Source organism: Oncorhynchus keta, chromosome 34, assembly GCF_023373465.1.
Source record: "Oncorhynchus keta strain PuntledgeMale-10-30-2019 chromosome 34, Oket_V2, whole genome shotgun sequence".
NCBI classification, from domain to species: domain Eukaryota; kingdom Metazoa; phylum Chordata; class Actinopteri; order Salmoniformes; family Salmonidae; genus Oncorhynchus; species Oncorhynchus keta.
The window spans coordinates 62,509,457-62,522,560 of NC_068454.1; the positions used below are offsets into that span (position 1 = coordinate 62,509,457).

The following is a 13,104-nucleotide window of genomic DNA, read 5'->3' on the forward strand; positions in this document are numbered from 1 at the left end:
GCGCTAGACTTGAAAAGTAGCGTTAGTTTTTAATCCTCCTGTATTGAAAACAGATAGACCCGTCTTCAATTTGATCGATTACTAACATTTAAAAGTACCTAAAGTTGTATTACAAAAGTAGTTTGAAATGTTTTGGCAAAGTTTACAAGTAACTTTTGAGATATTTTGTAGTGACGTTGCACAAATTGGAAGCTGTTTTTTTCTGGATCAAACACGCTAAATAAATGGACATTTTGGATATATATCGACGGAATTAATCGAACAAAATGACCATTTGTGATGTTTATGGGACATATTGGAGTGCCAACAAAAGAAGCTCGTCAAAGGTAAGGCATGATTTATATTTTATTTATGCGTTTTGTGTGGTGCCTGCAGGGTTGAAATATGCTATTGTCTCTTTGTTTACTGTTGTGCTATCATCAGATAATAGCTTCTTATGCTTTCGCTGAAAAGCCTTTTTTAATCTGACATGTTGGCTGGATTCACAACGAGTGTAGCTTTAATTTGGTATCGTACATGTGTGATTTAATGAACGTTTGAATTTTATAGCATTATTTTTCAATTTGGCGCTCTGCATTTTTCCTGGCAATTGGCCAGGTGAGACATTTGCATCCCCCCTATCCCAGAGAGGTTTCAGCTGGTGGCCACACCAGACACTGACTGTTACTTTTGATTTTGACCCCCCCTTTGTTCAGGGACATATTATTCCATTTCTGTTAGTCACATCTGTGGAACTTGTTCAGTTTATGTCTCAGTTGTTGAATCTTGTTATGTTCATACAAATATTTACACGTTATGTTTCCTGAAAATAAACGCAGTTGACAGTGAGAGGACGTTTCTTTTTTTGCTGAGTTCATGAACTACACATTGACACATCCAGCCCAAAGCGGGAGGTTGTAAAATTACTTACTAATCACCAAAGTTCCAGAGCATGTATTTAACTGGAGGGAAAGGGCCTCTTGCAAGTTGATAAAGACCTGTCAGAAATGTGTGCCTTTGGCTTTGAAAAGCCTTCATGACCCCGATGTGTGTGCCAAGCTTTCGTCAACACAGTCATGCACTGGTGATCCCAGTGAACTGATACTACATAAGGGCTTCAGGGCTGGTCGGCCAAACCTGCTCTTTATCATTCTTTCTGATCTATGATATAGGCAAAGAAAAGGTCATTCAAAAGCTCTAGTTCAACTGACACCCCAAAAATATGAAATGTCATGTTAACGTTGTGGACAATAGGTTTACAGACTATATTTGAAATCTATAGTGTAATACTGTACCTCTTCACACTTCTGGAAGTGATGAGCTAAATTACACTAAAATATCTAGTTAGGTATAGAAAACAAGTTGCCTTTTTACTGTACATCCATTTCATTCATGGTTAGTTAGCGTACACTAAATAAGTACTGCAGCTCCACTGTAATATCCATGATACTCATGACCCTAGCTTCTTGAAAAACCTGTCGGTTTACCACAAAGATTATTTCAGAGAAGCCACAAAAAAGTCCATAAATCAAATTGAAATGAAACATACGAACATGTCTTTACTTGAGTCGGGTTATTTAGTACTGTTTACCTGAGGGTGAGAGTGTTTATAATGAGAATGGGATCGAGCGATAACGGAGAGAAGCAATACAGAGAGGGGTCGATACATTTGTGATAACTTCCAACACAGAGTACATACAGTAGTACACTTTTAGAAAACACATAGAGAAAACCTGTCAGTTAGTCTTGCATTAGTCTCTCTACCCTACCTCGTGGCCCTAATGACAGGTGCGCGTATTCATGGATGCCAAGGGAAGCCAGGCTTCCCCAAAACTTTACCAATAATAAAAATAAAAATAAAAATACAGTCATCTCTCTGTGCTTCATACATTTCCTTACATTTTCAAGAGGCTGAATGTATCTCACTGGAGAAAGCATCCAAGTGAATGAAAGAGTGCCCCTCTGTCTCAGTATGTGTAGCTCATCTATCTGATGCTATTTGGTCAGAAAGAGTATGATGTTTTCGCCTGTCGCATTGAATGCAAGGGAAGCCAGAAAGCATTTGGTCTCCCTTAATAAAAACCATATAAAATAATATCCAATCAGCATTGAGCTAAACTGAGTGAGTTCAGCTGTGAATGGTTCTGGCGTACCAAAAAAAAAGTATCAAGGGAAGCCGGTTCGGATTTGGCTTCAAACCAATCACATCAGAAGCTAAACGTCATTGACAGAAGAACTTGAATTGTTGCATCTGCATCTAGCTAGCTAAAATCATCACTTTCCTAAATTAGCCATGGATGGAGATAGGGATTTGGACTTGTGGTTTTACTTAATTCTCCATACTGGCCAATGATTATAACGGTGATTCTGATCCAACCATTAATTCGTACATTGAGAGGATGGAAGTTCAACATGTAGGTAGATGTAATAGGCTAATGCTACAAACTAACTGGCCTGGCACATCGTTGCCCATGAAAGGAAGTTAGGCTAGTGATGACGAATTTTAGCCAGGTAGCATAGGACAACAAAAACAAAAATCGTGTACAGAGTCCTAGATCGTTTCTGCAACATTAAAGATGAGGAAGGCATTGGCGTTTCCCTACAAGTAGGGTGAGTCAACATGTTTTTTCTACTGGCATGCACGCATGCAAAAACACACACACACACACGCACACAGAAACTCTTAACTCTCTTTCAATGGAGGCTGGTAGAAGGAGCTATAAGAGAATGGGCTCATTATAATGGCTGGAATTGAATTAATGGAACAGAGCTTCCATGTGTTTGATGTGTTTGATACCGTTCTATTGATTCCATTCCAGCCATTACAATGAGCCTGTCCTCCTATCGCTCCTCCCACCAGCCTCCTCTGCTCTCAATGGTTCTAAATCAATAGTTGTTAAACTTGCTTGACCATGCTGTAAATCAACTGTTTGTTACATGCAATATGTTTTGTGGACTTCAGGTTTTGTAATGAAACAAAGGTTTGTTTGAATTTATTCTGCCACTGTGTCTTCTTATTGTCTCAGCCTTAGGCCAATATATCACGGTATCAAGGCATATGAACTAACTGGTTATAGAGCAAACAACGCAATTATCACAACACGGGTCTTAACTGTGTGAGAGACAGGTTAAGCCGGGTGTACACTACACAACTTTCAGGGTGATGCGAAACAACGTTATCATCTCACTGGCTTCTTCTCTGGCGAGCTCTCATTGGCTATTGCTGATCACCGTTCTCAAAACTTGTCATTGCACATCTCACACTACAAAAGCATTGCAGAATTTTGTGCCGATAAATATCAGGACTTCTGGTACTGCTCAAAGACAAGATCAGTAGCCCTCAGATTGTGTCTCTGACCCGCTCACATTAAACGAGAGTCCATGACGGCCGTGCGCCCCCGGGTAGACAAGGCATGGGAATTTGGTCTCCGATCTCAAAAACTTGCCTGGGACAGCTGAACCGGGACCAAAATCGTGTAGTGTGCACCAGGCTTTAGAGAAGAACACGTTAACCTCACCTCTGACACCAGGCCTGACCTACGACATCAACTGATGTGATTAAATGAGTTTCTGAAGGTATTGAAGTGCATCTTTAATTCAATCGAGTACAGGCTTAACATTAATGACAGAGACAGAATACAATATGGAATTTTATTGAATAGTTTTGGGTAGGCTTTGAGTCTTCGAGGAACGCTCCTCGGAGCCAGATGCTGATGACAAGGTGCCCTATGCTAATGAGGTAACATTATAAACATTTTCCTATAAATACTGGCTATACTGATAGGGCAACCTGAACTTTCGTAACTACATTACAAATATGTACCAGAGGGCAGTGTTTCATTGACCCTCAGCACTGAGGAGTAGGTATTGTTTGTGCGTATCTTATACAAATATGCACCAGAGGGCAGCGTTTCATTGACTCAGCAGAGAGGAGTATGATTTAAAAGAAAGTTGGGTTACGGAGATGATGAGACAGAGGAAAGCAACTGAGAAAGTGAGGTAGAGACAGATATGATCAGGACAAAGAAAGCTCTTTCTCAATCAAAATGTAATTGATTGAGAATGAGAAAAAGGAGATGGAGAAAGACAGGGAAATAAGAAAGAGCGAGGATAACTCCACCGTGTCTAACTCTCCTACCTGCATATACCTACCTACAAACTTCGCCTGAACACCTGTAATTCATTCAATGGAGGGCCGAGTGCCTGAGGTTTTCGCTCCTCCCTTGTACTTGATTGACAAATTAAGGTCAGTGATTAGTTAGAAACACCCCTCACCTGGTTGTCTAGATCTTAGTTGTACACTCTTATAAAAAAGGGTTCCAAAAGGGTTCTTCGGCTGACCACATATGAGAACCCTATTTGGCTCCAGGTAGAACCCTTTTGGCTTCCAAATAGAACACTTTTGGGTTCCATGTGGAAAGGGTTCTACATAGAACCAAAAATGGTTCTACCTCAAACCAAAAGGGTTCTTCTACCTTGGTCCAAAAGGGGTTCATCAAAGGGTTTTCCTATGTGGACAGCCGAAGAACCTTTTTAGGTTTTAGATAGCACCTTTTTTTCACAAATCGAAAGGAAAGCCAGAATATTATACCAAATATTTGACCAATAAAAACATATAAATTATGAAATAATTTATCTTTCGTCTCTCTGTGTTTTCATGATTTTCCGTCAATTCGCAAGTGACTGAACCTCACCGGAGAAATCCTCCAAGCGTGGGAAATGGCGCCCCTCTGTCTCAGTGTGTGTAGCTCATGTCTCTGATGCTGCCTGGACTAAAAGAGTATGACATGTTATGGCTGTAGCATTTGATTGATTGATGCCAGCAATCATTTGGCCTCTCTTAATAAAATAATTATAAGATAATTAGCCAATTAGCTGAGCTCAACTGTGGGTTATCCTGGTGCTTCACCAAGGGAGGCCAGTTTGGATTTAGCTTCACCCCAATCAAATCTCACCCTAAGCAACATGTCATTTTAGTTTCTGGTCTACTTTTTTGATGTCCTGCAGTCACTATCGGCCCTTTCCTAATCCATGGATGGAGATGGGGATTTGGAGATGGGGATTTGAACTTGTGGTTTTGACTTACGTCTCTGTACAGGCCAATGATTATGATGCGATTATGATCTAACCATTAACGAATATGCTGTGCCACTGGCCTGAGACGAATGAAGTTCAATATCTAGCCTAGATGTAGCCTAGCCCTTTTAGGCTCAAGTTAACTAGCTAGCTAACTTAGTTGGTTAATTTTTGCACATGCAAGGAAGTTAGGCTAGCAAGCATTTTAGCTAGGTAGCCTAGGACAACAAAAACTTAAATTGTACTTACTATATGACAGAGCCATGGACCGTTTTGTCAACATAAAAGAGAGGAGGATGGCATTGGCGTTCTAGTCTGCAAGCAGGGTGAGTCCCAAATTGTTTTAGCTTGATCGCACGCACACTTACACACACAACATTGATTGGACTAAATCATTTTTGGTACCTTTAAGTTTGTTTTCAGTGTATAGCGTTGATTTGGCAATGTTTAAGTGTTTATGTTGAAATAGTGCTGAAATAGCTGAGGCAATGCTCCTGTTGTCTTTGTGCAAACTTACGGTAACTCCGTGGTTCTAAATCATTAGTTGTTTAGTAAACTGTCAAACATTAACTTGCTTGACCATTCTGCAGGTGATATAACGGTTTGTTGCATGCAATATTTTCTTTGTGGACTTCACTGGACAGATGTTGCTCTCCGTTTTTGTGATGAAACAAAATCATTTATTCTGCCACTGTGTGACTGTTGTGTTTTTGTTGTCACGGCTTTATTGTATATCACAGTGGCGTAGGAACAATTGGGTTACAGAGCAAACAACGCAATCATCACAACATAGGTTGGTATATGGATTTTTTTACTGGCTTGGCTTCCTCAGTGATTTTACCCACGCACCGCTACTAAAGGGAAATAACAAAAAACAGCAACTCTGCCCTCCATGGAAAGAGTTTGACGCCCCTGATCTAACATCTGAACTTAACTCAAATATGTCAATAAGACCAACACATACAGTATAATAGAAAATACATGTAGAGCTGGGGTCGAAGTACAGTGAGAGAAAGAGATAGAGTTGGAGGAACAGAGACGGGACAGTTGTCACTTAAGAGTGTCCTGATGAATACTAATTGCTGTGAACTAAAGAGCCAGAATGAGTTCCATTGATGGCTGAGCACAATGGAGAAGGGACAGGGGAAGCAGAGGAATTCTATTATTTCATTTTTCTCTTCTCCTCGTGTTTGTATGCCAGCCCTGCCGCCTGTTGTCTTTGGGGGGGAAAGGAGACTGTGGCTCTCACAATGCAGCCCTTGTGTCTGGGGCCACAGGGCCAGAATAAGCCAGGGCTCACACAGCTTCCTCCCTCCGTGCAAGATGGCAAGGGCCTCAGCGTACAGGCAGGCTTGCCATCAATAAGGTTTTGAGATGATAAATTGAGCTCACTGGCGTAGGGGAAACCCCCGTAGCCCCCGCAAGGTGGGGGTCCCACGTGCTCTGGGTGCCAATGCGACCATCATCTCACACCTACAGTATGTCTAAATTGTATTATATTTTTTATATCATTTTTGACAATAACCCTCCTTTTTAATGTCCACATGTAGCAAGCAAAGTGTTTGTTGTTCAATCTACATCGGGGCTGTTACATGGTAAATTAATTGTACAATCTGCAATGTTTAAATTTCCAACTTTAATTGCTGTACAAGTACATACAATATTGCCGCCAGCCATCATTCTAAATAGCAGTATTGTGACACCGTAGGCCTATAGCTCCGTGAAACATAAAGGTTAAGCTTAACATGAGAAAATGCAGACCAAATAAAAGTAAACATGAATCCATTAAAGCAAAGCTATAGGCTACGACAAGCATTAGCACCACATAATCTGATAGGCAGCCGTGTAGACGTTTAAGAACCATGGACAGTGATTAGAAAGTTGTCTAAACTTCATGAGCGGCTGACGCATTAGATTCAGTGGTTGAGCTAGCAGTAGGCTACAACCTTGCTACTGAAATTTACAGCATTGACCAGCAACATGGTTACTTCCATTGGGATATACTGGTGTTTTACCCATACACAATACCAGATTCAAAACTATATATGTATAAATATCCCTTTGTCGAACTCTCTATTACATAAATACAGTAAACAGACATGTTCTAGGTTCAAACTCTTTGAAAACAGGCAACTCTTCCTCACTTCCTCTCACTTGTCCCTTATTGATAAGTAGAGGATGGAGGCAGAGAGAGACACAATGGCAGCCTGTCACATCACATCCTCATTAACATCTGGAGCAGAACAGAGAACAACCCAGTTTACACTGGCCACCACGGCCTGAGACATATGAGCACTGGACTGACAGAGAGAGAGACAGAGTCAAGAGAAGGAGAGAGATATAGTCAAGGGAAGAGAGAGAGAGAGAGAGAGAGAGAGAGAGAGAGAGAGAGTCAAGAGAAGGAGAGAGAGAGAGAGAGACCTTGGGGGTCAAAGGGAGAAGAGATCACAGTGGCAGAAATGGGCTCAGAGAAAAATAAAGAAGATATTTTTACTTCCGAACTATCCCACTAACGGAAAACGGTCATGTTTGACTGAACAACCCTCAAAGGTGATCAGTCACCGCTGTTTTGAAGAGAAAATAAATCCTCATCTCATCAACTGCTGCAGGTTAGAGCTTTGGGATTTTCTTTTGGTGTCTGTTGATCTGTTGTGGTCCTCCTAGGGGCAAATGTTCTATGTATAAAACTGTTCTTCTGAGTACAATCAAAGATGCGCTACCACATTATGTAACCATTCTAAATCAGATAATGCTGTTATTCTATTGCAGGGACAGGGAGGGGGACTTGCTTCATTATGAACTGTGCTGCTATTTTGATATTAACCGCAAGTTGTTTCAGTTGGACATCTACTATTTATCTGCCAAACAAACAAGGTATGTTTTGTCATTTTCTGAGTATAAAAGTTATTTTAGCTTATGACAGGAGAGTATGGAGAATTGTATCCATCTATTGAATCTGGTCAATTTAGTTAATGAATGGCACTAGCTATAGGTCAGTGACATTGCTTAATGATGACCATAAAATAATTCTAACCCAATGTAATGTATGAGACTTTGATTGTTGAATAATGGAGGAATCTTATAATCTTACAAGTAAGCTGTTTTAATTCCCTCAGAAACAAAGAAACTGAAGTATCTGCTTGAGCCTCCTGTTTATGCTGAAGTAACCAGCCCTCGGGGAGGAAATGCCACTTTGCCATGTGTACTGCGATTCAAACCAAGACATTACAAGGTGAAATGGACAAAACTGGAACCACTTCGTCGTGGAAGCGAGAACATTGTCATGATCACAAACGGTTCAGCCCACAAACCCTATGGCCTGCTTGGGCCACGGGCCTCGCTTCGTAAGGCTCATGCCATGGATGCCTCACTACAACTCAGCAACTTGGAACTAGAAGACGATGGTAGATATCGCTGTGAGCTGATCAACGGTATTGAGGATGAGAGCGTCATCATTACATTGAGGATAGAAGGTAAATTATGATGATTCAACATCAAATGTTTCAAATGTTGTAAAGGAACCTTATGGCTTGCTATTCAGATGAAAATATATTTGAAAAAAAAGAAAGGCAAATCAGACAACGTTTTTAATATGTTGTGTGACTTAACATCAACATAAAAAGAGACAACTTCTAATTCCTTTTAGGGATGGTGTTTCCATATCAGAGCAAAAATGGCCGTTACAAATTCACCTACAAGGAAGCTAAGGAGGCCTGTGCTGAACAGGATGGCACATTGGCCACATTCAAGCAGCTATACAGAGGTATGTAATATTCAATCAGCAAAACATTGACAGTTTACTCTGTATCGTTACTGATGCCATAGAGGTTTATGTACCGCTAACTTTCACAAAGTAAACAGCAACACATTCTCATTGTGTAGCCTGGACAGAGGGTCTGGATTGGTGCAACGCGGGATGGCTCATTGATGGGACAGTCCACTACCCCATCCTGCACCCACGAGCAGAATGTGGGGGGGGGCTGCTGCCTGGCATTCGCAGCTATGGCCCCCGGGACAGGATCCGGGACCACTTTGATGCCTTCTGTTTCACCTCTAGAACCACAGGTCAGCTGAGTGGGTTTTGGTGCTTTGTGAAGCTGTCAAATAGCAATGTCAGTATAGTCTTCATGTGCCAAATTAGTTCCATCCTTTTTCATTTGGGATGCTGCTTACTGAAAATGAATAAAAATGAGTTCAATTGGATTTGGGCGATGTTGTACAGTTAAAAATAGTCTGGAACCAACATTTAATCAAACATTAGTAAGGATGCAATTATATTATAGTATTGGCAAAAGACTGTGTTCTGAACACTCTTAGGTCATTCTGACTGTAAACTTTCCATAGCAACAGGGTAACCTTTGGCGATACATAGGAGTGGGCTCGTTAATGGTCCTGAGAGGATGGGGATGGACAATAAAGGCTGTTGTTCAGGCCCACTTGTAAACAAGTCCAGCTGTGGGAAACTAGTTGCCCTTTAGGGACATTAGAACATCCACTGTAATCGGAAAATAAAAACCTCAGTGGGAATGTTGAATTATAAAGACAGAGGGTGGTTTTATCATATAGCACGGTTCCCCAATAAGTTTACATTTTGTTAATGTTGGACATAAAAGACTGTACATTTTAATTTAGGAAATATGTTTGAAAGTATTCCCACCCATAATGGAGGTACAGTTGAAGTTGGAAGTTTACATACACTTAGGTTGGAGTCATTAAAACTCATTTTTCAACCACTCCACCAATTTCTTGTTAACAAACTATAGTTTTGGCAAGTCGGTTAGGACGTCTACTGTGTGCATGTCACAAGTAATTTTAATTGTTTACAGACAGATTATTTCACTTATAATTCACTGTATCACAATTCCAGTAGGTTAGAAGTTTACATACACTAAGTTGACTGTGCCTTTAAACAGCTTGGAAAATTCCTGAAAATGATGTCATGGCTTTAGAAGATTCTGATAGGCTAATTGACATAATTTGAGTCAATTGGAAGTGTACTTGTGGATGTATTTCAAGGCCTACCTTCAAACTCAGTGAGTCTTTGCTTGACATCATGGGAAAATCAAAAGAAATCAGCCAAGACCTCAGAAAAAAATATAGACCTCCACAAGTCTGGTTCCTCATTGGGAATTTTTTACAAGGATTAAATATCAGGAATTGTGAAAAACGGAGTTTAAATGTAGTTGGCTAAGGTGTATGTAAACTTCTGACTTCAACTGTATGTTATCGTATACAAATGTAGGCAAGGTTTGAAATGATTATGTTTCCGTCAAATGTTATATCTGCTTGGGCTTCTTGCGGTGAATTTGCAGTCTACAAACTATTTGTAATTATTATAATTATGAAGAAATCTGTGGCTGAATCTAGTTGATGATCGCTGCCATATAGGGATGGATACAGCACCATACTGGATACAGCACCATACTTAACTTAAATAACAGTAATGATATTGTTGCATGTCAACACTTCAGATCCAGAATGACTGATACAACAAATTACTTCTTATGCTTTAGCACAGGGATTATCAACTAGATTCAGCAGAGGGACGATTTATTTTCTTGAGCAGATGGTCAGGGGGGGGCAGGGACATATTTACAAATAATTTGTAGATTGCAAAAAATGACAGCAAGAAGCCCAAACAGATATAACAGATGATCATTTTAAATCTTGCTTACATTTGTATATGATCACACATATACTTTGGAACAGATTTCCAAAATGAAAATCACTTGGAGCTGATATGCATGCTGGTGTTTTTACAGTCTTTTATGTCCAACAATTTAAAAAATGCTCAAAACTTGGGGGGTGGCAAATAAAATCACCCGCAGGCCAAATTCGGATCATGGGCCGTCAGTTGGGGAACACTGCTTTAGCAGGTTAAAGAACTTGCATTCTCCTTCCTCTCTTCCAGGCTTTGTGTTCTTCGTTGGACAGCCACTCACATTTGGGGAGGCAATGCAGGCATGTAGGGGTGAGGGAGCAGAGTTAGCTCTTGTTGGACAGCTCTATTCGGCCTGGCGTTTCCTGAGCTATGACCGCTGTGATGGAGGTTGGTTGAAGGACGGCAGTGTGCGTTTCCCTATCACCACCCCTAGAGAGCGCTGTGGCGGTATTCCCGAGGCTGGGGTGCGCACCTTTGGGTACCCCAACAAGACCCTCCGTCTCTATGGTGCCTACTGCTACAGGTAGCTTTCATGAGACCCATAGCGTGTGGAGCCTACTTCCACTGACTTCATAGATCCAAGACGCAGAACCATTGTGAAGACTACCAGTGACCCCTACAGGTTTCCGTACGTAGGGCTTGCAGATACAGGTAGTCAAAAGGCTAGGAACTGGTTCCTCAACAACGGCAAAAAGATACAAGTAGCACTGCGCTTTTCTGCAATACTACAATATGTTATTACAGGAAACCTCGAAGGCTTAATGCCTTTTTCCATGGGACACATCAACAAAAGCCTGCCACTTTAATGAACTTTACTGCTACAGGTAACAACTGATGTACATGTTTTCCTGCGCTTGTGTAACATTTGTTTTGTGAACTTTGTTATCCAAGAAGCATTATTCTAGTGTAACAGGATAGTTATTACACAATGACAAATTCCTAAAATGCTACTGTTAGCTTCTTAGCTGATGTAAGAGGGTGTGTAAATAGCAGAATGGGAGAAAGTATACACACTGAGCATAACTGTAATACAATAAAATATCTTGACAGTGTATTTGATATGTGGCATGAAAATATCATTCAAATGCAACCATATTCACATGGAAAAATACATTGTAATCAATTCATTTTATTAGATATTTATTTTCTACTCTCCAAAAACTATATTTTTCTTATTTAATCCATCTCCTTTTTAATTAGTTGTACAATTACATTTTTTCTTTCATAACAAGTTCAATATGCAATTGTGCAGTCACAAATGGGATTTACAATTAGCATTATTTGATTACTGTTAAACACTACCAACGTACAGTATTACTTCCACTGGAACTAAGACAATGACATCATTGGTGCATGAAAACAGAAATACCATTGTGGACATTTTCACATGTTCTTCCTAGTATCTTAGTGATTACTTTTTTACGAGAGTATAAAAAAACAAACTTTGGATTCTGGCTATTTTCAAACCAAGTACTTTAAAAGTGGAAATTGGCTTCTAATATTGGGTCCAAAGTTCGTAAGACACCTGATAAAACAAAGCACCAGATAAGAGGACGTGTTGAGAAAATGCTTTGTGTTGTAGGAATTGAGAAGATATGGATTGACAAGGAGATGTTCTTATACAATAGCATACGGAAGTGGACATCTTAATTCTGACTTTGTGGCAGAGGGTGGGAAAGTGGCTTCGGTTAATGTCAGACCAGCTGAGGTTGAGATTTAGGTTGCACTTTTCTGAAACTCTCTATCAAAATCTTAGTGTACACCCTCATAAACATGTCATAATATATGTTACTCAGTCAAATACAGTAATACAACAGTGTCATAGCACAGGTGGATATCAAAGAATGTCACTAGTCAACAATCACACACCCTTATACAACAAACAAGCCCAGTGATGGATGGGACACCTTCGTTAAAGCTCATTCCAATGACAAAACTGTACTGTGCAAATTCGATCCATTCCCTCTAATCGTGGCCTTATGTTGGGATGTACTCTTATTGTAAGTGTGATCGATCGGCACTAGGTCCGAGTAACATCAAGTCTGTTGATGTTCTAAATGGGTTTATCCTGGAAAGCGCTGGTGACAGGAATGTGATGACTCGTTCTCAGGGAGAACATTTATTTTACAAGGCTCCACCTTGTTGGAGGGACAAGGTTGGACAGTCTTTGAGTGGAACATAGGATTCCAGGGAAGGGGGCAGAGGGAAGGGGCATATTGAGTTTGATGAGCTTATTAGTTCCACTTGATGTCCCAGAACCCTGAAGTGGCTTTCTCCGTGGCTGTGTCCACCACCTCCACCCCCTCGTTCTGATAGGGTGGCGTCGTGACCTTCTGCTCTCGCTCTGCCAAGTTGGTCAGGGCTGTAAAAACATAGCAGGTACATCA

At 40.6% G+C, this 13,104-nt stretch overlaps 2 protein-coding genes across 15 annotated transcripts in view; one reads left to right on the forward strand and one right to left on the reverse strand.

The window, feature by feature from the left end:
* hapln2 (hyaluronan and proteoglycan link protein 2) overlaps nt 1-13,104 on the forward strand; it is a 14,646-nt gene continuing 1,542 nt past the window's right edge. The window contains exons 1-6 of one of the 3 annotated variants that reach the window (XM_052494362.1): nt 1-326; nt 7,825-7,929; nt 8,172-8,528; nt 8,702-8,818; nt 8,938-9,120; nt 10,967-11,751. In XM_052494362.1, coding sequence (XP_052350322.1) covers nt 7,851-7,929; nt 8,172-8,528; nt 8,702-8,818; nt 8,938-9,120; nt 10,967-11,244 — 1,014 coding nt within the window. In that variant the 5' untranslated portion in view covers nt 1-326; nt 7,825-7,850 and the 3' untranslated portion in view covers nt 11,245-11,751. Of the gene's footprint in view, nt 327-7,447; nt 7,665-7,824; nt 7,930-8,171; nt 8,529-8,701; nt 8,819-8,937; nt 9,121-10,966; nt 11,752-13,104 lie in introns of those variants that run through there. The other 2 variants (XR_008090403.1, XM_052494361.1) reach the window with 2 other exon arrangements.
* The window catches only part of LOC118367604 (aggrecan core protein), a 19,063-nt gene continuing 17,812 nt past the window's right edge, over nt 11,854-13,104 (reverse strand). For all 12 annotated transcript variants that reach the window (XM_052494360.1, XM_052494359.1, XM_052494356.1 and 9 more), the window contains one exon: nt 11,854-13,079. In XM_052494360.1, the coding sequence (XP_052350320.1) occupies nt 12,952-13,079 (128 nt within the window). In that variant the 3' untranslated portion in view covers nt 11,854-12,951. The remainder of the gene's footprint in view (nt 13,080-13,104) is intronic.